Source organism: Bombyx mori, chromosome 17 (assembly GCF_030269925.1).
Source record: "Bombyx mori chromosome 17, ASM3026992v2".
Lineage (NCBI taxonomy): Eukaryota > Metazoa > Arthropoda > Insecta > Lepidoptera > Bombycidae > Bombyx > Bombyx mori.
The window spans coordinates 7,749,191-7,774,778 of NC_085123.1; the positions used below are offsets into that span (position 1 = coordinate 7,749,191).

At 38.1% G+C, this 25,588-nt stretch overlaps 2 protein-coding genes and 1 long non-coding RNA gene across 6 annotated transcripts in view; 2 read left to right on the top strand and 1 right to left on the bottom strand.

Annotated features, from left to right (window-relative positions):
- LOC101736139 (pH-sensitive chloride channel 2) overlaps positions 1 to 4,768 on the top strand; it is a 38,898-nt gene extending 34,130 nt beyond the window's left edge. Inside the window, exon 8 of the mRNA XM_012691111.4 lies at positions 1,671 to 4,768. Within this exon, the coding sequence (XP_012546565.1) occupies positions 1,671 to 1,916 (246 nt within the window). The 3' untranslated portion in view covers positions 1,917 to 4,768. The remainder of the gene's footprint in view (positions 1 to 1,670) is intronic.
- Positions 4,769 to 6,875: 2,107 nt separating this feature from the next.
- LOC101736272 (kinesin-like protein KIF19) overlaps positions 6,876 to 25,588 on the bottom strand; it is a 39,804-nt gene continuing 21,091 nt past the window's right edge. For 3 of the 4 annotated variants that reach the window (XM_012691098.4, XM_062673351.1, XM_038017033.2), the window contains 9 exons: positions 25,216 to 25,389; positions 22,506 to 22,671; positions 21,094 to 21,209; positions 20,088 to 20,375; positions 16,935 to 17,109; positions 15,799 to 16,012; positions 9,644 to 9,776; positions 8,540 to 8,674; positions 6,876 to 7,381 (listed from right to left, as the gene is read on the bottom strand). In XM_012691098.4, coding sequence (XP_012546552.1) covers positions 7,291 to 7,381; positions 8,540 to 8,674; positions 9,644 to 9,776; positions 15,799 to 16,012; positions 16,935 to 17,109; positions 20,088 to 20,375; positions 21,094 to 21,209; positions 22,506 to 22,671; positions 25,216 to 25,389 — 1,492 coding nt within the window. In that variant the 3' untranslated portion in view covers positions 6,876 to 7,290. The remainder of the gene's footprint in view (positions 7,382 to 8,539; positions 8,675 to 9,643; positions 9,777 to 15,798; positions 16,013 to 16,934; positions 17,110 to 20,087; positions 20,376 to 21,093; positions 21,210 to 22,505; positions 22,672 to 25,215; positions 25,390 to 25,588) is intronic. The other variant, XM_012691099.4, reaches the window with a different exon arrangement.
- On the top strand, positions 10,794 to 12,266 carry LOC134200442 (uncharacterized). The gene is made up of 2 exons (XR_009975379.1): positions 10,794 to 11,174; positions 12,061 to 12,266. It is a non-coding gene; the product is annotated as an uncharacterized LOC134200442 (long non-coding RNA).

The window sequence follows — 25,588 nt, forward strand, 5'->3', positions numbered from 1 at the left end:
AAAATCTCGCCGATACTTCCATCATAGTAACTTTAACTCGGAAATTAAAACAATAATATTATTGAGGTATTTAAACTATGCCAGCTTTATATAGTGTTTGTAGTGATATCGCAAAGCAAAGTTGATTAGCAATATTATGTTTTCTGTCTAATGCAGCCGAACAGGGAATTGTAAGGTAATTTTGTGTTTCTACTTTAATTATGCGAGTATTAATAATATATAAAAAAAATCGAATATTCATAATCTTCATCAATCTTACCAACTAAGCAGAAAATAAGAAGTCAGCTGGAAACTATCCATGCGGCATCCAGCATACCCTACCGTTGGTACTTAGGATACGAACTAAGGGATCTTAATAATTATTTGGAAATTAAACCAGAGTGGTTTTTTTTTATTACATATTATATCGAGAGGTGAAAAGCTATTTAGTTTAAGCGACATTCAGCTTAATACGCGATTTATCTTTATAATTTTATGAAAGGTGCGTTTTATTTAGCATTAGCATCAACAGTTCGGTGCTTTTAATTTAAGAAGTTTTTTGTTATAATATTGATTTCAAATTTCAAACTTTAAATGGCTCTCCTGTAAAGTCGCAAAAATGTTACTTAAACCTTATTTGCTTTGGCCTTTCACCCCTCGATATAGAAGAACTATACTTCTAATTTATACCTCGACGGACTTTACCATTAGGGTTGTATGAGTTGAACTTGACACGCTAGTATATAATTTTTATTTACAAGATAGCCTCTCTTCAGTCAATAGACTCTCTTGATATTGATCATGTTGCATGGATGTGAATAATACATACAATAAGAAAAACTCGTAACTTAAAATAATTTGAGATGTTAAATATCTCTTTATCTATTCTCATTGTACAGTCTATTACAAGTATTTTGAGGTTTTAATCGTTTCGTAACTATACTGATTTACAATTGTCGTGAAATACGGGATGTGAACTTTTCTGTACGTTATAAATATTTTTAAATCTTCATCAAATTAATTTTTGCATTAATGACAAACACAAGTAATAAAATAGATGGATTGAACCTTAGAGGGATTGTTCAATTCAAATTAAATATATATATATATACACTAGCAGACCCGGCCACACGTTGCTGTGGCTAAGGTTTTTTTTTCTAAATAACACGCAGCCGGTTATGCTAATACCAAAAATTTATAAAGTAAGAACAATTGTATATCACTGTATTGCGTTTACTACGAAATAAATTTCACTTATACTTAAGCCTCAGGAACACGTGGTGTTTATACCATTAAATTGTAGCTTATGTAAAACGTTGTTATTTTTAACACATCGCCATCTATGAGATATTAATGTCAGACATTGTATGTATTACAATTGTCTGTAAAAACTGATTTAAGGCGCCATCTGTTTTAGACTTATGAAACTTACAATTAATAACAAAAATCAACATAAGAAATCATTTTATTGTTAATAAATAAATATTGCGACCATTAATCGAAATAAAAACCATCCTATCTTTCAAGTTGGATCAAACTGCACACGGTGTGCAATTTTAATTTAAAATCGGTTAAGTAGTTTAGGAGTCCATCGCGGACAAACAACGTAACACGTGATTTATATATATTAAGATATTATGTGTGTACATACATACTTATTTTATTTTAAAATTAATTTGTACTAATTTCAGAGTTTCCCATCGGCCCTAAATTTACCAACGATTACAACGCAGAGCTTTGACGGGCTGATGGGAAGCCCCAGCAGCAAGTCTCACAATGGCAGCGAGGATTCCGACGAACCTCCCAAACGTCACACTTGGACTACAATGACACCTCAAGAGATCGCTACTTGGATCGACAAACGATCCCGAATCCTATTCCCACTAATGTTTATATTCTTCAACGTTATTTACTGGACATTCGTGTATTGCCTTTGAAATGTTATTATTACCTACGATGTAATTGGTTTTTATCGAACTCGGGATCCTGCATTATAATCATATTGATTATAAGTCGCGAATAACGAAACTACTTTCGATGCATTTCACGTTTGCAATAAACATTCCTGTATTGAAAATATTAAATTAATTAAGTTTATTACAACTACATTAAAACACAAACAGGATAAATATGAAAATAGGGAATTCCGAGGTAGACAAAAATTGTGATTAACAAAAAGAAGTAAGACGTGCGATCTTTTTAAAATGAAATCATGCGTCATTAGAGAAGTAGTTAACATAATAAATTGACTTGAAATGTCTGTCTAATAGTAATTTATAATATGAACGTCCTTATAAAATGTAATTTAAAAAAGACACAAAACCATTTACCTTCAAGTTATCTACACAGCAGCTTGGCTATGCCCCTAGGCATGTTTGACATTCATCGACAGTGATCACCACTCATCGCTTGCTTTAAAATGCAAAAATGCAATGAGTTTAAACATAGTCATAGAAAAAAGCATTTACAAAAACTAGTTTTCGCCAAATGATTGAAATTCGACAGTAATCACTCACTCCTCTAGATTGTTTTATGTGTTATATTTTCTCCTCTGCTTTTTTTATTTCACGATTTGAAAAACTGATAACCCTAAAGTATGACTAAAAAAAATTGGTTGCCAAACAGGAGAAAACAGTTGTTTTTTATAGAAGAATAGGCATAGGCCTATTAAAAGATAAATAAAGATTAAAATAAGAACGGCTTTAGCGTAGATTATGTACTTACTGTTTTTCACTATTAGGTTAGGTATGAAATTGAAAATAAAGTATTGTGGCCATATCTCACGTTTCTACTACGATGTATTCTAGTTTTATCATTGTTTTTTTTAAGCTTAATTAGTTAAACTTGCCGATATTCCATTCCCATGTTTTAATAAAAGTAGCCGATTGTTGATGGCTGTATAGCTCACGGTTATCATTTTCTTTTTTAAAGAATCCTTCATGTTAATCATCTTATTTTTTTCCAAGCTAATTAATTCTTTTTAGGGGAATAAACAAACAATTTATACCTCTTCTACTGTACATTTTATTCATTTGATCTCTTGAGATGTTAGGTCGAATCAACGTTATTATAGTAATTATTATTTTAACTGGACAAACATTGAAATTGTGAAATTCTTGGGCCTGATAGTTGATAAAATTTAATGATTTTGTCTCATTTCTTGAATAAAATATACTTGACTATTCACAGGCACATTCCCCTCTTAATTCACTAGTTCAACTACGTTATCTATAGCAGTTTAATATCTTCGTTACAATTGACGTCGGCTATAGATCAAGGTTCAACAAGATTATCTATCGGTAACGTAGTTGACGCTTTCACGTCATTTAAATTAGGTTATGTTAAATAAATATAATAATCGCCAAACTTTTTTAAAAACAACATTTATGGATTTTTAATTAAAACACTAACTAATTATGAAATTCCTGCTTTTTTAACATAAATATTTCATCTCAAAGAGCGATCCTTTTATTTGTTTTTATGCGTACATTCTATTTTATTTGGCGCCGTTTGTCATCTGAATCTGAGGCATAGCGCCCCCCATAGGCTCTACCCGACGCCTGACGCTGATGACAATTTATATATTAATAAAAGAAGTTTATAGAAGATGTATTCTGTAAAAAATTCTAAAGTTACCATAAATAATACATAATTGGAAGTTACTAAATAAATACCAAAAGTGTTAAAAAGATTACAAGTCTTTAATAACTGTTTAAAATAATTTGGCTTTTTATTTTAAAGAGTCATTTTATTAACCTATAACTTTATCGAAGGTGCATCTAAATTCTATAGTGGCATCTATTATTAATTTATTTATTTATTGCACATTTAAGTACAGTGCATTATAGAATTTATAATAGGTAAAAATTTTGATTCTGGAGATTATTAGACATAGTGCTGTGCTGGCAATGTTGAAAGTGTTTGTTTATAAAGGAGATTTTTCTAAATATGAGCACACGAGATTTCAACTGTGAAATGAAACGTTCGTGATAATATTCTTTCAGGCATTGTAAATATTTTTGTTAAGATAGTACTTACGGAAGAATCAAATCCAAATTAAATCGTTTTTGTTCAAGTAGGCTTTTACGGGCGCTTTTTTAATTATTATGGTCCTGATTTGGAATTCAGTTTCGTTGCTGAAAAGAAGTATCAGACCTTACTCTTTTGCAAATGTTGTACACATGTCTTTGATCATTTACAAAATATCTTAAAACATTAATATGGCTTACATCTACCACTGCTGATCACATTTTTGATTCATAAGTTGATTATTGCAAGAATCTCTTAACATCTTCAGTCCAGTTTCAAATAAAACTGTTTTCGCAAGAAAAAAATCAAATCCACTTTGAGAGATGGAAACGGAGTTAAAATGATGAATTTTGGAAAGGAGAAAATTGAATGTCGAACTAAGGATTTGTGAATTTTGTTATCCAAGTAATCAAGTGAGACCATACTTTGTTACTCCTTTCATGCTCCATTACAGTATAAGAAATTAGACAACAATACCATTTTAAAAACTAATATTAATAATTATCAGCACCTACGGTCCGCCATCTTATTAATGGTTTTATTATCATGTGAACGGTAGAACAAGATCTAAACGTACAAAACGATCTCGCATAGTATAATCGTACGCTACATTCCTGATTGCTGCTCATATTTAGGAAAAGTCATTCTGTAAAACAGCTCTAACAATGAAATAGACTAATATTTTGGTAGATTGTCTAATTTAAGGTATTTAAATAGAATATGGTGTGTAATCTCAATACGTAATATAAACTTGAATAAATTGCCTTTTATTATTAACATTGAGTCCTACATTACATGACCTGACAATTCCTACAATATTCCTTTAATATACCTTTTCGAGTCGATTCCCACATACCTTTTTGCTAAACAGTGTTTTTTATACATTTTAGCGATATTTTTTTTTATGAGTGAAAGCTTACTGTTGGCCCTGAGGCCTTTCCAGTTTCACAAGGACAGGTGGGCGAGCAAGGGCTCAGCTAGAAGGGGCGGGATTTGCTAACAGCTACCCGAGCGCCTCCAAGGGAGACCTAACAACTCAAGAGTAGCTGCTTGGCGAATGAATCTATTAACGGATCGGAATCGCGACCCGCTGAGAAGATCCGGCGAGAAACTCAACGGGCTGATGCTTAGGTTAGGTTGCACGTCAAACTCTTGCTCTTTGACTCTACTCCTAGTGTTAGAGCGGAAGGCGTCTAATGCAAGGGTTATTCGATCTGATGGATCCGTAAGGACGTGTCTAGGGCGACGACCGTGACTGGCTCCTACGTGATCAGGATTCGGGGAGTAGTCAGCGGCGGCAACGATAAGGCGATTACCATGATGCATTGCTTATCGAAGTACCGTTCCGACGCGGACTTCATGTATTTTCTGATCGATTCGAAGTCCAAATAGTCGTGTAAGTCAACGTTCCTCACGAACCACGGTGTCACCAAGTGTCACCTTGTTCCGAAGGGACATTTTACTCCGCTTACAGATCATAGGGTAAAGTCTGCCGAGAATAAACGCGGCACGGTCGCGGACTAATTTTATATGTGGGCGGAATGTCATGGATGCATCCAGGGTGACACCCAAGTACTTGACCTTCCTGGCCCAACGTATGGGTTGGCCGAAAAGGGTGATCGAGGGTGTGAGATTTCCCTCCTAATCCGGGAGGAAATCCGCGTGGAGTTTCCCCTTTGAAATAGCACCGCAGTGCTTTTCGCTGAGTTGATTTTAGCGATGTTGTTGTGGCATGATAACCTGCAGTTAATGGCTCCTAATAATAATTTATCTCTATAATTAATAAAGCCATTACTCTTTATATGGAAACAATAAAACTGAAAAAGTGGTGTGCTTAAAAATAAATACTTCATTTATTCTGTAATTCATTGGGCAGAGTAATATGTGAAGGAAGAGTTGAAATTCGGAATTTTATTTTTATAACGGTTATCCTGCTCTGCAAGCTGAAGCCTTTGCACCAGAAAGTACGGGAAAAGATTATTTGTGTACATTAAGCAGTTGATTAATCCCTCAGTCTTCCTCTTCTCCCTCTTTTTCTGTGGAGACGCCAGAGTCCGGTATAACCTGGTCTGTTACACTCTCAATCGAGTATCCGCAAACGGATTTCCCAGCGTTAGAAAAAAGGTCGTTAGTAAATAAATCATTCAATCATTAGCAAATCAAACGGACTTAATATTTATTTAGTCTGCGCGGGCTTATGGATTTTAGCTGCCAGAAAAGTAAAAATTGTGAAACAAATACAGTTTTAAGTGAAAAACTGATTATTTTCTGTCACCAAACAGTGACGACACACCTCACGTAATTTACGTATGTACTTTGTATTTTTATTCATCATCGTGAGTAGTAACTCTTAATGTATTTTTATTACTCGCCCTTGAGCCTAATAATAATTTAAGTCAGGACCAATTAATTGCCTATTGATGTCCCTGGCCGAGATCCTAACAAAATATGACAAAAGAGTAAGTCTTCGTGGAAAAAAAATCGGACCTTTAAATTCCTCTTTATACTTTTCAGCACACATATTACAAGATACGACACATAATTAAATGAGATAGAATATTAAAAAAATGGCAGCGACGTAAGCGCCTAAAGGTTTCGCCTCATCTCAGTTGCCTGACCGAGTTTTGTCTATGGCGAAGTTCGGAGTTCGAACTTCGGACACGAATTATTGAGTAACAAAGTTTTAGTTTCCTCCCCAACGTACCCCGCTTGCCACCTCCAGCTCGTGGGCAGAATCTGGTGATTTCCTCCTGCCCCAAAAATGTATAAAAGCGATGTAATGGAAAAAGAAAAAGAAAACTACAAGTTAAAATGTTTTGTAAAATTGAGTTCGTTTGTGTATTTTAGAAGCAGTAGTAAAATAAAAATTAAATTTAAATCAGTTTTTTTTAAAGACATTTATTTATCCAAATCCAAACAAGATATATTAACGAAATACATTTGTCAAACGTCAACATTCACAATTTGATTTATGCGGATACCCAACTATGTATCCATGGAGACAGAAAACTACACAAAGACAGTACAAATAATTCAAAACATCAACACTACAATACCGTTTCCTTTAATCACACATTGGCAACACTACACTAAAACCCAATTAATGATCTTTGTACCATTTAGTCACCCTACTTCTGTTTTCAATGGGTTTATACAAAAACAGAATGAAATCCCATCAGGTGAACCATGGTTGATTCATACAAAGACTAACGTGGAATATCGTCACGTTATTCCAGAAATTCATCATTTAAAAGATTTTCCTGCTATTTTCTCGAATAGTATTCAAGGAGCAGATTCGTCCCTGGCTCGCGGCGCCGCCGTCACAATGCTATCGTCACTTGCATAACGCTTCAGAGTCACTGCACTCGGTTGACTGAAAAAGTTAAATTCTTATCTTAGTTTTTATTGTCAAATAAAAGCCTGGTGTCGTTCTTTTAAAACGATCTGACGACATAAGATACGGCGCGGCGCCACTATTAAGCCAATTTCTTTTTTTTTTATTGCTTATATCGGTGGACGAGCTCACAGCCTACCTGGTGTTAAGTGGTTACTGGAGCCCATATACATCCACAACGCAAACTCGCCACCCTACCTCGAGATACAAATTCCAAGGTCTCAGTATAGTTACAACGGCTGCCCCACCCCCCAAACCGAAACGCATTACTGCTTCACGGCAGAAACAGGAAGGGCGGTGGCACCCATCCGCGCGGACTCTCAAGAGGTCCTACTACCAGTATTTACGCAATTTTTTTAATTTGAATTTGAATATAATTTTGCGGGTTTCATTTTTATTACACGATGTTATTCTTTCACCGTCAAAATCAATCGTGAACATTGTGGAGTACGTATTTCATTAGAAAAATTGGTACCCGGTTTTTCCTCTGAGATTCGAACACCGGTGCATCGCTCAACACGAATGCACCGGACGTCTTATCCGTTAGGCCACGACGACTTCATTCTACCACATTTCTACCGCAAAGTAGTAATGTGACCTAGTTAGAAACGTAGCAAAGCCGTTATACGATACGCACGTAAAACACAAAATGATCACTAACATATTTATGGAAGTGTGGAAAATATAAAGACCGTCGGATCAGGTAAATCAGTTAAACAATAAAACTGATAAAATGCAGATCTCGAAGAAATCAATGTTGCGTAAAAATACTTTTAGGTAAACATTAAAACCAAATAGTTTGCTCATCTTAACAACACACCAAAAATAGTTTAAATGCTAACCTTAAAGTGAACTCAGTTCATTCTGCACATAACCAAATTTAAGGCAATTAAATATGTTTCGTTTTTTTTTCTCAAAATGTTGTCATCTGGTAAAAAATTAAGGAAAATATTGTCGAAGTAAATCAACTCATGTTGGTATCACTGACCTACCTATTTCTAACCCAAAACTACTTAAATGCATTTTGGGTAGAGACTTCTTTGACGGTTTTTCCAAAAATGGGACTTCGACTTCGTAGTATAAACATTATAACAATAAAGAAACAAAAAAAAGGATATAGATGATCCTCCGTAGTACCTGTATCTCGTCCTTGGTCTTGGTGTGGGAGGCAGCCGCGGCAGGCGGTGATCCAACGCGAGAGTGCCACCAGATCCTGAACTCGACCCTCGCCCGGACCCACTCGAACTCTCCGACCAGGTCAACTCAGACATGCTGATATAATTGATTATTATCATTACATTAAGGGTAATTATGGAATGATACATTAATAATATATAATATATATAACATATTGTCATGCCGGTAAGAGTAGCGCCATCTATCGCCTAATAGTCGAACGAATATAGAATCCAGGATCCAGAATGCTCGAGAACTACAACGCTATCTATTGACAGATAGCGGAAACTACGACTAGAGGTGTGAAGAATATTCTCGATAATTCTAGGGATGAGGTATCGGCTATAAAAACGTTGTCAAGTAGAGATGGCACCCAGTCAGTTAGTAATCAGAACCATAGATTATACACTTAATATGATCGGAATTACTCGAAGCGAAACAGCGAACGGATCACCTGAAGCAAAGCGGAACAAGCGAATTCAGAGTTTTAAAGTGTTCGTTGAGTGTTTTAAAGTGTTTGTGAAGTCTTTAAGTGTTTTATGTGTTTAATACAGTTTTTAAGTTGTACTTTGGTGAATTTTTATTTATCCCGAACCCCAGCGCGTAACAATATTTTAAAGACATCAACAGGTAACGAATACAATTAAGTAATTGCTTTCTTAGTAAAAAAAAACAGTAATTTATAATAGGAAAAATAACACGATAAATTATTTCTAACTCGTTTTTTTTCAGGTTAAACGATTTTTACGTACTTTATAATTCTAGTCTATAAGACTAATATATTATAACACATGTAGGTAGTCATATTATAATTTGCCGATAGTAATGATAATAAGGCTATTGTTGAAATTATGTTGAATACATACAGAAAGTGCCAAAGAAATGATGTTAATACTATGGAGGGAGGCTAAGGAGGAAGCTTTTTATGTAGGAAAATGTAAATATATAAAAAAAAAACGATTGTTCTGATTACGTTAATTGTATACACACGCACGCACGCACTCACGCACGCACACACACACACACACACACACAGAGATATATCCAATTAATCAAATTAATCACCTAGTGGAAATTGGTGGAAGACGATACGGCGGTGTGTATATGTCGTTACTTTCAGTGTACGTAGAGGCGTGTATCTCTTGTTGGTAAAGCTCGTACAGTTGCGCCAACTCGGGCGGTATTCCGATACCCAGTTCTGAAAAACAAAATGTATTATATTATTATTATTTATTTACGTTAATCACAGTAGTGCTAACTGCTTGAACTAGAGGCTGCTAAAAATTTAACATGCTTTTATTACGTCTGACTTGTATCTACATAAGTGATGGAATCGTCAAAGTAATTTTCACCAACTTCGACTTCAACTTCGTATCAAGGACCATTAATATTCTAACTGGAATAATCGGAACAAAAACTCAGAATATTTAGTTACTGTTTTTTTTATTTACTTGTCTGGTGGTTTCAGACTTGCGGCCGGCAACGTGTTCCCGTTTAAAAAATTGGAAATTCTAACGTTACAATTGTATTAATTGAGACCTCGATCTCATGTCTCAAGATGGGTGTGGCATTCACATTATGACGTCCCTAGGTGCAATAAAACATATAATAGTAATCGGCTTCAATATGAGATCTATTTTTGTGGATATAGACTTCTCATGGACTCCTAGTAGCTTATCAAGGTAACAGACTACTGAGGTTTTTTTTTAGGATTGAAGGATTACTGGTGGCCCGGAGGCCTTTCCAGTTTCACCAGGACAGGTGGGCGAGCAAAGGCTCAGCCAGGAAGAGTGGGGTTTGCTAACAGCTGCCCGAGCGCCTCCGAAGGAGACCTAACAACTCAAGAGCAGCTGCTTCGCGAATGAATCTACTACCGGATCGGAATCGCGACCCGCTGAGAAGATCCGGCGAGAAACTCAGCGAGCTGATTCATGGGTTAGGTTGCACGTCGAACTTTTTGTCGAGTTCGACGAGTACGGTTACCGGGGTAATGAGGAACTCAGACAGGCAGTTGTATTATCAAATCAAATCAAATCAAATAAAAAAAAATATTATTCAACATAAATGAAAGTACATACTTGTTGAACGTCAAAAAGAACTACCGCCAATTCACAAAAACTAGTCTCCGTCCTGAGAAGAACTGGCAAGAAACTCAGCGGGCATGTCTTTTTTCTTTTTTATTGTATTTTTTAATATTAGATTTTTTTTTAAATATTACGGTTTTACATAACAATAAAACCGATATTATGTGCCGAGAAGGAAAACATACAGCATTGTATTATGAAGAAGCAGTGTGTACTTAGCTTAGATTCCTTGTCTATGTCCAACCATAGACAGTCAATTTAGTTCCATCTTTAGCCGCTAGGTGCTGCCAGCAAGTATAAAGGGAGCGCAGCCATCTTTGATCTTCATAGTCTTCACCAGGAAGAACTTCCTGCAATGCTGTATGTTTTCCTTCTCGGCACATAATATCGGTTTTATTGTTATGTAAAACCGTAATATTGATGTGCCTCTGGAAAACATACAGCATTGTATTATGAAGACGTGTTTGTTATCTGCTGGTGAAATTATTAAGCACAACGCTATGATGAAATAGGTAAAGCCATAATAAAATTATGAAGCGCAATGATAATGTTCATAATTTATATAATTATTAAATCAAAAAAACAGTTGTTAACTTCCATGTTAATTCAATAATTAAAAAATATTTATAAGTTTGTAATAAACATTTTATCTTGTATATACAAGAAAATGTATAAATCGTATAAATGATGTATATACATCATGTAGAAGTAAATGTGTTGAAAAAAAGAATCGTGAGGATCTTTACGAAGCTCTATTATTCGGCAATAATTATTGTAAACGTTTGGATGATTTGCAATTGCCTCTAGAAAGTATTTCGTCCATTGGTTCATTATCAATCCATCTCAGAGGCTACTGCTGATCTACAACTTCTTAGAGATGCGTTGATGCCATTACCTCGTAAGGTTGAACGAAGACCAGTTTCCAATTACAGTACGGGATGCCGCTTTTGTGACAACACACATAGTTAGAAAAAAGTCCTTACGAATCTTACCGGGCATGTCTTTAGTTTCATGTTTAGAAAGCACTTATGCAGATTATTGACGAAAATGGATTTCAATTTTAGACCCAAAGACTGGTATCAGAAAGATGTTTTTCTCTGTTATCAAAGAAACTGTGTTTAGAAATGTTGAGCAAAGTAAGGTCATTAACTCTGCGTCCCGTAGCCAACAACATGGTTGTTGGTGTCCTTCAAGCTACATTGAGGCGTGATGTGGTGGCTGGGTTTGAAGAAAACCAGTTTAGAACTATTCTCGGATCTCATGTGAATGGGACTACACTTAGTAAAATTGTAATAAGTAGTTGAATTTTGTTTAGCTATTCCGATGGCTTTTTTAAAATAGCAATTTTTATTAGAGAGCTTGAGAATGTTTGCCGTCCTACATGTATTTCGCCCACAGAAAGTCGACAGCGCTGCTTTTTGATGCAGAAGGATTGTTTTATAGGCAAAATTTTCTTTTTGGAAAAGAAGAAAGAATTTGGCAACATCTGCAGACTTAGGATCAATTTTAAAACTGTAGCACCATATGCACCATCTTCTAGTTGCTGGTAAGTATGCTGACAAAGTGGATTGACACCAGCTAATTTTCAATAAATCTCCTGTTTAGACCAGTCTATTATTTGTACAACCTCCCCCCCCCCCTTTAAGCTTTCAGGGTTAATGTTTAACCTGTGGAGGAGGCAGGTTTTGGATTTCGTGCGAGTTATCTAGCGTTCGGGATCTGAGGGCTTGGAAACCCAAATGCTTTCGCTCAGTCTGGGAACACTACCAGGTAGGTTCCCTAGACACTGTTGAAGTGAGTCAGTACTTTGGGGAGAAGGTTGAGAGGAGGAATTCTCCATGCTAGTTGCATCCTCTACGGTCTGCTGAAGGTATCCAATCTTGGTCGGCGAATGGGTTTATATCCGGATGACCCCACTTTCGAAAAACTTTTGTGGTCACTTGTGGTAAAAAGTGCCATCTCGCAGGTTGATTTCCTCGTGATAGCCTGTCGGCTATGATGTTTATCTCCCCGAGAGATAAGTTGACAGTTATCTTGAACTTATCGCTTAGGTTTAAAAATCGAAAGGTCAACGTTAGTGAAATACTTTCAGATTCATTTTGATTGTCACTACCATTGCAAATAGCTCTTTTGTGGGTGAGCCGTTTCTGTTGTTGAGCTGACCATAGACAGGACGTTAATATTTTGTCTAATTGTAACCCCTACCCATGTCCGAAGCTTCCGTTGCCAGGAAATGGTTGGTTTTGGGTCTCGGCAATGTTTGACATGTGGCTCCGCGTCAGCACTGCATTTGTAACCCCTACACATGTCCGAAGCTTCCGTTGCCAGGAAATGGTTGGTTTTGTGTATCGGCAATGTCTAACATGTGGCTCCGCGTCAGCACTGCATTTAATTGTTAACACATGCAGGATGGCCTGTTTTTTACCCCTTTTCTTGAAACTTCGCAAGAAAATTTGCAAGTTAGCATAGATTGATGTAATTCCGTCAGAGTTTGAGCTAGGATGTTGTTGAGTGGCCACTTCATTTCTCGCAATTTTCCATCGAATCCCTAGACATGTCATCTCTTGAACCAGTGTACTAATTGATTTTTTGTAAGGCTGACTTGGCAGCCCAAATAATCCAGGAGCTTTACAGCTTATGTGGCCTGAAGACTCAACTTGGACTTCTTTTGATGGACCTGGTGGGATTTGCGTAGGTGGGATAACACTCAACATCCCTTTGCACGCAATGTTTCCGCGACCGAGCATGCTATGCAAGCAAAAAAGGTGTATTTGTCTTCATGGACCAAGAAAAAGTCGCGTAGGTAGGTTAACATTTGACTTCCCTATGTACGTAAGGTCTTCGCGACCGAGCATGCTATGGGAGCAAAAACGTTTATTTGTCTTGGTGAAACAAGATCATGTCGTGTAAGTAAGCTAGCACTTCGATTTTGCACGCAATGCCTCCGCGACCGAGCATGCTGTGGAAGCAAAAAGGTGTATTTGTCTTCAAGGACCAAGAGAAAGTCGTGTAGGTACGTTAACATTTGACTTCCCTATGTACGCAAGGTCTCCGCGACCGAGCATGCTATGGGAACAAAAACGTTTATTTGTCTTGGTGAAACAATAAGTCGTGTAGGTAAGCTAGCACTCGACTTTGCACGCAATATCTCCGCGACCGAGCGACCGAGCACCCTATATAATGGAAATTGACATGCCAGCCCAGATAATCCAAAACCTTCACAGCTTCTGCAGCCTGAAGTTTCAACTTGGATTTGTTTTGGTCGACCAAAAGGAAGTCGTCTGGGTAGACTAGCACTCGAGTTCCTTTTGCACGCAAGGTCTCTGCGACCCAGCATGTTATGGAAGCAAAAAAGGTTAATCCAAAAGCTTCACAGCTTCTGCAGCCTGAAGTTTCAACTTGGATTTGTCTTGGTCGACCAAAAAGGAAGTCGTCTAGTAGACACTAGCACTCGAGTTCCCTTTGCACGCAAGGTCTCTGCGACCCGCATGTTATAGAAGCAAAAAGGTGTGGCTCTGAAGCCAGACCGAAGGGTAGGCATGTCATTTCATACTAACTCATAAGAAGGTACCGATTCCTTCCTGGAGGTACTGATACTGGTACCTTGGTACTGATCCTCAAGAAGTATCGACGAAATTTTGCGACTGATACTAGAAAAATATTCCTGAGAAATGTTCAATTCTATCATCCAGTCCCCTGGGTGGAGAAAGTTTGGTACCTAGGTGTCCGAAAACAGTTAGGTGTTTTATCTTTACGACCTTGTTCAACTCTCGAAGATCCAAAATTGGACGCATTGATCCGTCGCTTTTCTTCCGCAGAAAAAGGTAGTTTTTTTTTTTTTTTTTACGGTATTTGGTAACCATACATGGTTTACAAATTATTACAATTTTGGTGGCACTCAGTGCCTCCCGTCGGTGTCTTCAATTGCCCCCCTCTGGATTGTGCCAGATGTTACAGACTATGATTGTTTATAATGTTTGGCTTACCTTTTGTACGAGATCGTGACAAATAGGATTGTAGCCCTCCGAGGGACTGAATAGATTTCAATTTACTATTATCAAACAAAAATTCCTCAATGAGTGGTGCGTTGGCAACAGGATACTTTGTTAGAGACCACGGAAATTAAACTTTGACGTCTTAACAATTTAAAACGCTTTTTACGGGTAACTTGTACGACGGAGACGATTTGTCAAAGTTTTCAGTAATTATGTTACAAAGATTATTAGTTTAAATCTGTTGTGTTTTTGTCAAAATTTCCGTATTGACGAGATCAATTTGTTTACAACAATTTTCGTTACATTCAATTGTTACACACAGTTGATGCATTATTAGATTTACAACGTCACTGACCTGGTGGGATAACGAGCCGATTCGAAGATCGACCGTTACCTTTGAATCCCGTCGTTTCTTACGCAGAGACTCCTTTTGTTCTTTTTCGCTTGACGAGCTGTTCGAACGCGAGGCGTCTCCATCGCGTCTCGCCTGGACGTTTTCCCTCTCGGAAATTATGGAGCTTGACTCAACATCACCTCCAACAGATGACGCGTGATTCATGGCGTCCGATGATAGGATTGGTAAATAATACTCGTAATGATTGCAAAATAACACTCATAGAAACACAAAATAAATATTTTTTGTAATTAATAAGAAGTCGAATAAATATTTGTGGACTTGCGACTTCACAGTACGAAAGTACACAACGCTATGAAGATCAAAGATGGCTGCGCTCCCTTTATACTTGCTGGCAGCACCTAGCGGCTAAAGATGGAACTAAATTGACTGTCTATGGTTGGACATAGACAAGGAATCTAAGCTAAGTACACACTGCTTCTTCATAATACAATGCTGTATGTTTTCCAGAGGCACATCAATATTCATTTTTACAATGAGTATTAGAACGTAACAATTATTGCAATATTGAAATGCTCGGAGCGAGCAACTCATTCCCACTTTGTGCAATCTTCTAGAATCTAGATAACCATTGACTTTATACATATAGTAAGCTTTATTGCACAGATGTTCTTTAATAGTTTTCTTAAACCTATGTCTATGTAGGTTCTGAACATCTTGTGGGATAAAATTGGCGATATTGTGTGCAGTGTGTGTAGTGTAGTAGTAGTAGTAGGTATAGCTAACCTTGCAGCGCCCGCCTTTGGCGCGTTATGATCTCGTCGGAGAGGCGTCGCTGCGCGTCGCGGCGCTGCAGCGCGAGGTCGCGGCGACGCAGCTCGTGCGCGCGCGCCGCCCGCTCGCCCTGTAGCGCTAACTTGTCGGCCTCCAGCTCGTGCACGCGGCACACCAGCGCCAGCACCTCGCGCTCCGGACCGCTGCTGATCCGGGCCGGTAGCTCCTACAACAAACATAATTCGATTGAACAAGGATCGTTCGGTCCTAATCCTGCAGTTTCCTCTTTCGTTGTTTATTCAAGAAACTATGAAGTAAGGGAAAGCAGTAGTTAAAAAACAAAAGTGTGGTGTCGTGGGACACCGGATAGGAACGAAGTTCCTTAATATAAAAATATTAATTTTAAGTTCTATTCGAGGTATAAAGAAAATAATTATTCGGGTATACATTTTTTATTGTGATTTTTTTTATTGATAAAAACAAAACAAAAATACTTTACAAAGTTATCAACTTTATTTTATTCATAATGATTTATAAAAAATATATAATAAAAAAAATATGTTATTTTTTGTACGTTATTACAAAGTTAAGTCGTACACTGTATGCATCACTAATAAAAATCTTACGTTACGGACGTTTTTTCCCGGTTAGGGTACCCCTCCGCATCGTCCCATAAGGAACTTCGTTCCAAAACCTAATATTAATTTTAAGTTCTATTCGAGGTATAAAGAAAATAATTATTCGGGTATACATTTTTTATTGTGATTTTTTTTATTGATAAAAACAAAACAAAAATACTTTACAAAGTTATCAACTTTATTTTATTCATAATGATTTATAAAAAATATATAATAAAAAAAAATATGTTGTTTTTTGTACGTTATTACAAAGTTAAGTCGTACACTGTATGCGTCACTAATAAAAATCTTACGTTACGGACGTTTTTTCCCGGTTAGGGTACCCCTCCGCATCGTCCCATAAAGAACTTCGTTCCAAAACCTATGTTAAATATCTTAATAATCCCTTTTCTTTTGAACTTCACTAATTTACCTCACATTCGTACCAGTAGATTAGATGTTCGTTTTTACCCATACTCTGCGTGTGTTAATTCGGTAATAGAGTTTGTTTGGGAGCCCCCCAGTTCGTACCTGCTCTAGTTGAGCTCCTCGCAGCCTGACTTGTTCGAGTTGCCTCTCGACGCGGTCGCGCTCTGTCCGCGCGGCCTCCTGCTCGCGCTCCACGGCGGCGAGCTCGGCCCACGCCTGCTCCACCGCCACCTCGGCCTCCGCGCGCTCGCTGCCGGCCGTCGAGCCCGTGCCTCCCCTTTACGAACATCTCGGTATCATTCAACCATTTTCGGTAAGCTACCATTGGCCGATGACATTCGTACACCGACACAATCGACAAGTGACAAGATTGACTCAGGATCGCCATGACTAATACTTGATACTGAGTCCCGCGGGACCGCATACAACTCGAGACGTACTACAACGTGAGACCTCATACAATGCAAGACCTACTACAACACGCGACCTCATACAACGCGAGACCTCATACAACACGCGACCTCATACAACGCGGGACCCAACCAACGCTAGACCCCATACAACGCGAGACCTCATACAACGCAGAACTTCATACAACGCAGGACCTCATACAACGCGGGACCTCATACAACGCGATACCTACTACAACGCGAGACCCCATACAACGCGAGACCTCATACAACGCGAGACCTCACACAACGCGACACCTACCACATCGCGACACCTACTACAACGCGACACCTACCACAAAGTGAGATCTCGTACAACGTAAAAAAAAGTAAAAAACGTAGTCTATGACTATTTTACTTTACCTCACCTCATACAACGTTAGACCCCATACAACGTGAGACCTCATACAACACGCGACCTCATACAACGCGGGACCCAACCAACGCTAGACCCCATACAACGCGAGACCTCATACAACGCAGAACTTCATACAACGCAGGACCTCATACAACGCGGGACCTCATACAACGCGGGACCTCATACAACGCGATACCTACTACAACGCGAGACCCCATACAACGCGAGACCTCATACAACGCGAGACCTCACACAACGCGACACCTACCACATCGCGACACCTACTACAACGCGACACCTACCACAAAGTGAGATCTCGTACAACGTAAAAAAAAGTAAAAAATGTAGTCTATGACTATTTTACTTTACCTCACCTCATACAACGTTAGACCCCATACAACGTGAGAATTCATACAACGCGAGACCTCATACAACGCGGGACCTCATACAACGTTAGACCTCATACAACGCGAGACCCCATACAAGACGAGACCCCAAACAACGCGAGACCTCATAGAACGCGAGACCCCATACAATGCGAGACTTCATACAACACGAGACCCCATACAACGTGAGACCCCATATAACGCGAGACCTCATAAAACACGAGACCTCATACAACGCGATACCTCATACAACGCGAGACCTCATACAACGCGAGACCTACTACAACGCGAGACCTCATACAACGCGAGACCTACTATAACGTGAGACCTACTACAACGCGAGATCTCACACAACGCGACACCTACCACAAAGTGAGATCTCGTACAACGTAAAAAAATGTAAAAAATGTAGTCTATGACTATTTTATTTTACCTCACCTCATACAACGTTAGACCCATACAACGCGAGACCTCATACAACGCGAGACCCCATACAACGCGAGACCCCAAACAACGCGAGACCTCATAGAACGCGAGACCCCATACTAACCGAGACCTCATACAACGCGGGACCTCATACAACGCTAGACCCTATAAAACGCGAGACCCCATACAACGCGAGACCTACTACAACGCGACACCTACTACAAAGTGAGATCTCGTACAACGTAAAAAAATGTAAAAAATATAGTCTATTACTATTTTACTTTACAAATGTAAACTCTTATGACTACATTTAAATTTAGATTAATATAATATATTACACGCTAGTATTATACGCTATTGGAATCCAATGTCGCTATCCACTGCGCGGAGGACAGAAGTGAATGGAGGAACATAGTCCTAACGAAATTGCTCAGTAAAAGTGACTCAGAACTGAGGAATACGACGCACGGAGGAGGAGTATTATACGCTAGTATTACATATATTTATATCGCTTCGCTTCGGAAACATTAAATTTGATTATTGATAGCTGAGTCCCGCGATGTTACCCGCGGTTATTTTCGTACCACGGGTGAAGCCGCAGGGTGAAGCTAGTCTAAAAAAAGAAGCATAAGTTACTCCTTATATCATCAGCTACCTATCAGTGAAAGTCCCGTCAAAATCAGTCCAGCCGTTCCAGAGATTAGCCGGAACAAACAGACAGATAGACAGACAGACAGACAAAAATTGTAAAAAATGTTATTTTGGTGTACCGTATATATATTCATATGCATGTAGTAAAAAGAGGCTATTTCAATATTACAAACAGACACTCCAATTTTATTTATATGTATAGATGACGTCTTTACCTACGAAAGTGCTACGAAAGCCATTTTTTTTCATTCATGCTGTGTAAACTATCTCCCCTTGGTGTCGTTGCATCTCTGCCAGCACAGAGATAATTTTTAAGTTTTTTTTTTTTCCAGAAAAATCAGGTTTACAGGAGGCAAAAAAACTCTTCAAAGGTATTTTGTACTGCCTCTCGGGTCTGAATTTTTACGTTGCCAATAAGTTGACCAAACTTTGAAAAAAATTAGAAGTTTGTCGGCGCAAGGTCTATTGCGCCAATACTACAGCGGAGATGGATTGATATAGGTATTAATGTAGGAAATGTAGTTTTGAAGTCGCCGTGGCCTAACGGATAAGATTTCCGGTGCATTCGTGTTGAGTGTTGCAACGGTTTGCGAATCTCAGGCGGGTACCAATTTTCCTAATGAAATACGTACTCAACAAATGTTCACGATTGACTTCCACGGTGAAGGAATAACATCGTGTAATAAAAATCAAACCCGCAAAATTAAACTTTGCGTAATTACTGGTGGTAGGTACACCTCTTATGAGTCCGCGCGGGTGGGTACCACCGCCCTGCCTGTTTCTGCCGTGAAGCAGTAATGCGTTTCGGCTTGAAGGATGGGGCAGCCGTTGAAACTATACTGAGACCTTAGAGCTTATATCTTAAGGTGGGTGGCGCATTTACGTTGCTGATGTCTATGGGCTCCAGTAACCACTTAACACCAGGTAGGCTGTGAGCTCGTCCACCCATCAAAGCAATAAAAATAAAGAACAAAAAAGGACCCACCTGTAGCTCTGCTGCGTGCTAAGACGCGATCCGGGGATGGTGACGGGCTTGTACAGCCTGTTGAAGCGAGCCTCCCAATGCGAAATGGCCGCGTGCTGCCGCTCTGCGTCCAGCGCAAGCCCCAGCAGGTGACTATCTAGTTCCATCAGACGTCGTCTCAACCTCATCTGCTGTTTGAATGTAGACACAATAGCTTCACGCAGTGACTTTAAATGCGCTGCGCTTTCAGCCGTCTCCTCGTGGATTTCCTCGTCGTTCGGATAATCTTCCCTAGGTCTGTCCGAAAAACTAATTACACGTACATTTTGATTAATCTTAATAAATGAGTAAAGCAATTTAGTTTTGACGAAGGAATAAATTGTTTCTCGACAGTAATAATAATTATAATATTTTTTTAATTTTATTCTGAAAAATGAACAACTATATTATTTCATTTCTATATTTAGGCAGGCAAATAAGAGTTTATTGTTGATTTGTATGCGGTTTTTAAAACTCAAATCGTTCAGAAAACTTGTCTCAGATTTGTCTATTTTTGCAACCAGTTTAATGGAGAGGACATTCGTTAAATAATATAAAAGACTTCATATGTCAGAGGTGGATGGCGGTGTTCACACAGCGATCTTTGTGGGATCTAGTAACCACTTCACACGGCTAAAATATAAAAAAAAACAATAGTTCCATAGCCCGGCCAATACAATTAAATCGCCTAAAGGTTCATGCATATTATCGAAAATAGTCAATTATATTCTGCATAAGCAAGATGTCTGTTACACATATTTTGATGTCTGTGTGCTATTATATATACGTTTTTGATTCCTAACCTACCTACTTAATGCTGTGTGAAACCGGAGATGTTTTGTCCCAATACAGTAATTAAATATTATTATAAGTAGAGCTCTGTATTCTACCGCTTTGTTCCGGAATTAAACAATAATTCCTCTGTTTTATTATATACACATATACGAGTATACGAGTATACATAAATCTGGGGCAATTGTCAACGTACCTGGAGCGATCATCTTTCATTTTCATCTTTAACCGAGATATCTCTTCGCGCAGTTCATTTATTACCGTTCGGTACTGAGACATTTGCATCGGCGTTTCGATTAACTCTCTTTCCACCTATTAAAATCATTGGATAATATATTTATATATTAGATGGGGGGACGAGCTCACAGTCCACCTGGTGTTAAGTGGTTACTGGAGCCCATAGACATCTACAACGTAAATGCTTCACCCACCTTGAGATATAAGTTCTAAGCTTTCAGTATAGTTACAACGGCTGCCCCACCTTTCAAACCGAAACGCATTACTGCTTCACGGCAGAAATAGGCAGGGTGGTACCTACCCGCGCGGACTCACAAGAGGTCCTACCACCAGTAATTACGCAAATTATAATTTTGCGGGTTTGATTTCTATTACACGATTTTATTCCTTCACCGTGGAAGTCAATTGTGAGCATTTGTCAAGTACGTATTTCATTAGAAAAATCCGTACCCGCCTGCGGGATTCGAACACCGTTGCGTCGCTAGATACGAATGCACCGAGCGTCTTATCCTTTAGGCCACGACGACTTTGAATGATTTTGGATGAACGCTTTCAAGTGTGATTGTATACTGGATTTCCTTCTTTAATTTTTAAACGAATATATTTAATTTAACTGAAAAAATCGTACATGCGAATACTGTGCTCGTAATAACCAAACAACATTTTGCTAAATTTGATAATTTGAGAAAAACTAAAATCAATCCAAATATTATCACTGGCGTACTTTGTGTGCCAAATCGCGATTAGATATGAGTCGACTATTGTCAAAGCCGGCAATGTGACTTTTGGACAATTATTGGTAAATCAGAAAAACGAATTATTGACTTTGTATTCTATTGGCAGTCACAAAACTCTTCTGAACCACATTTTAGATAAATAACAGGTTAAGTATTAACCTTTATTTAATGCAGGTTTTGAACCGTATTCTTTGAAGGAGACGATTATATTCAAATCAATCTGTATTGACATATCAATAACATTTTGATAATAGACGACTCATATATGTATCCCCAATATTAATAAAAGTATAAACTGATATTTTCACGTGTGCTGTTTTTTTTCCTACCTATTCTAGTAACCTCGAGGGTTTATTCTAGATTCTCCGAACTAGTGGGTGAGCTCACGGGGCTCAAACACTGGCCCTAGCAAGAGCAGTGCTTCGCAGAATCTACCACCCGATCGAAAACACGACCCACTGAGAAGATCCGGCGAGAAACTCAGTAGGCTGTGTCTATGGGTTAATTTACTCGTCGAGCCCTTCGTCGCAAGCAATGGGTTCGGCGACGGTGACCGGTGCTTGAGGTATCTAAAAGCACCGTTAATGGATCGGGAACGTGTGCTGATGATGATAATTTATAATATTGTAGTTACCCGGTTAGTTATAGTAGAGGCTCGTTGCGCGTAATGTAGCGTAGAGCGCGTCGTATCGCGATGGGAGGCGCCAGGAGCCACGTGCGCGACCATGGCGGTACGACACCGCCCGCCCAGCACCTCGCGCAGCAGACGAGTCAACTTAGAGTCCCGGTAATTAACGTATCTGTCGTGAACATTGAATGACGTTTGACAAACCAAACCAAACAAACCCATTGTTCGGTACAATACAGGGCGTGTTTTCCCCGAAAACAAAGGTGTTTTATTTTCTAACACGATAACACTGTAGACGAAATAAAATTTACGAAAATTAAATATTTTACTTCTGTTTTTTGTTAAGTTGTAATTGTTGTAATTAAAATAAATAAAAAACTAATGACTCATGGTATCTCGGATTTTAATGGTTCTTCCTTATGTTTTTCTAGAAAAGTATTTAAACGTGTTTCGAACATTCTGGTCCACCCAGCATTTTCATCCACTTTGTGGAAGATCTTCCCTTTGTCGCTATCCCCGAAGTTTTATAGTATCGGACTTACAGCGAAAGATGAGCATAATTACTTATGTTTGGTAAAAAAGATAACAAAGTTTTTTTATCGTAAATAAAGCTTTGTCCGTTTTCTATTTGACAGTGATGCATGCACCCCTATGCCAAATATCTAATTCAAACAGCCAGTGGTAATATACATAATATGTCAAAAGCTTTAACAAATCCACCAACGAGATAATCAAATGGTATCGCACGCTGTGTATGTATAATTTAAGTAGATATTAGTGGTAATTTATAATGTTTTATTGCTTAACCGACATTATTTTGGTACTTGACATAATCTGTAATAGCGTCATAGATTATACACTAATATATAAATAGCATTGTCGTAATCACAGTATTTAGACAAAGCGCGTTTCCGTTAATATTACTTGTTTTGTTAGCTATTGAACCATGTAGTACATTAAAAGTACCGGTAAAATGGGGCGATTAGGGATTGAGAGGCGAATCGGGAAAAAACCGGGAAAATCTTTCGACGCTCAATATAAGTTTTATATTCGTTGCAAAATCTTCCATTTTTTTTAGTTTAATAGTAGAATGTTGAAAGTTCACAAAACAACTCTGAATATGCATGATAATAGCTGCTAACTTATAAAAAATCGCGTTTCAAATTAACTTCCTGTGGTGGTAATTATTTTAGTGCTAGAAACTTTGCTCTCTTTTATTTATTTGATAATAATAGAAGACGACTATGATTTATAAACGTTATTTAGTGTTTGAACCAGAATATATATTAAACGTAAGTCTCAGTTGTTATTGGTTTTAATGTATTTGATTAAATAAAAATACATGTAAAAATCTGTTGTTTTTGGGGACGTCTTAGGTACAAATAACAACGAAAAAGGGGTCAATTGGGATGAGAATACGTGAAATGGAAACGACGTAAGTATAAATAGGTACAGGTTTGTAGGGTTGTCTATGTAGTTATAACAATATTTTTTAAATTTGTTGGTAAAAATCTGGTTTATTCGAAGCGAAATTGGGAATAAGTCTTTAGTTGAAATAGATAAGCAATTTAATATAAGTAAGTCGATTTTGCAGAGACATGTAACAAGATCAATGAAATCTCAAGGTGGACAAAAATGTCTAAGTAATACACAATAAAATATTTAATATTTGTTCAGAGTGGGGGTATTCATCTGATTAATCCATGGAATAACCGACACACCTAATCTCTTAACCCAGATAGAAATATCAGCACTGTCGGTTGCACCTATAATTGAGGTGATGTCTGCCATGTACTTTTGTCAGTTTTTCATTTTTTTTTTATTGATGATCACTTTGTTGGTACATCTAAATAAATAAATAAATTAAAACTATATATAAAAATAAAAGTAGTGCCAACCCTAGCAAATTTCTCATTTCGTCCCAATTAACCGCAATTTTCGGGTAAATAGGGATTACACCTATTTTTGCATTTTTTGCTTAAACTGGAATGCTAGTTGCATAATTTTAAATTAGACAACAAAGATGCCCCCAAGACTCAATCATTTTGATCCTGATATAGCATTATATACATCAACAACTACCTTAAAATTGCTCATAAAGTTGGAATTTGTCCCTAATCGCCCCATTTTACGGTAGTGTGTTTGAAGTCAGTAGCCCTGTAGGTGAGACACCCACCACGGTGTATTCGTCAGGGAGGGTACAAACCGGGTACAATTTAAACCAATCTGTAACTACCACTCTTTCACGAACGATTTCCATAGTGAAGGTAAAACATAGAATCACAATCACATAGAATATACAAATTTACACAAATGCAGTAGGAGTGATTAACTAAAGATGTAACTACTTAACTGCCACCTACACCACTGAACTACCTAATTGCTTATTTTTGCTGCGAACAAAAACATACTAAGCCAACCAAAAATGCACATTTTTTTATTTTTTTATTGCCTTTGTAGGCGGACGAGCGTACGGCCCACCTGATGGTAAGTGATTACCGTCGCCCATGGACCTCAGCAATGCCAGGAGCAGAGCCAAGCCGCTGCCTACAGCAGAGCCAAGCCGCTGCCTACAACATATTACCACATACCTAGATTTTGTTTAACAAGTTCGACATTTACTTATTCTTGGATCGTAAATAATATTAGCCTGTTACTTCCTGTAAAAGAAATTATCATCTTTATTAGGCGTTACGAGTGATATCATATTAGGTACCTTGCGCCACCGGATAGTGCCATAATACAGTTTCCAAGAGCAAGCAGAGAGCGGTTAATGTGCGCTCCCTCCAGCCTTCGTGCTCGAAGACCTGCCTTCTCTGAACCGGCCAGGTCAATGAGGAACAACCGGCCGCGTTGCACACACGCACCTAATTGTTTGCTGACTGTAACGCTGAAAACAAAACATATAATTTTTTCATTGGTTTTCACGAGCCGTGGACATAATTAAAACTTCATTTACGGTTCAAACTCGTGTTCTTTTATCGTCATTACATTATTTCCGAGGTTTCCAATACTTTTTTGGTGCCGGATGAATAACTTGTTATTTGCCGACATATTAATATTGTGTTTACTCGTCTATTTTTTTTCTA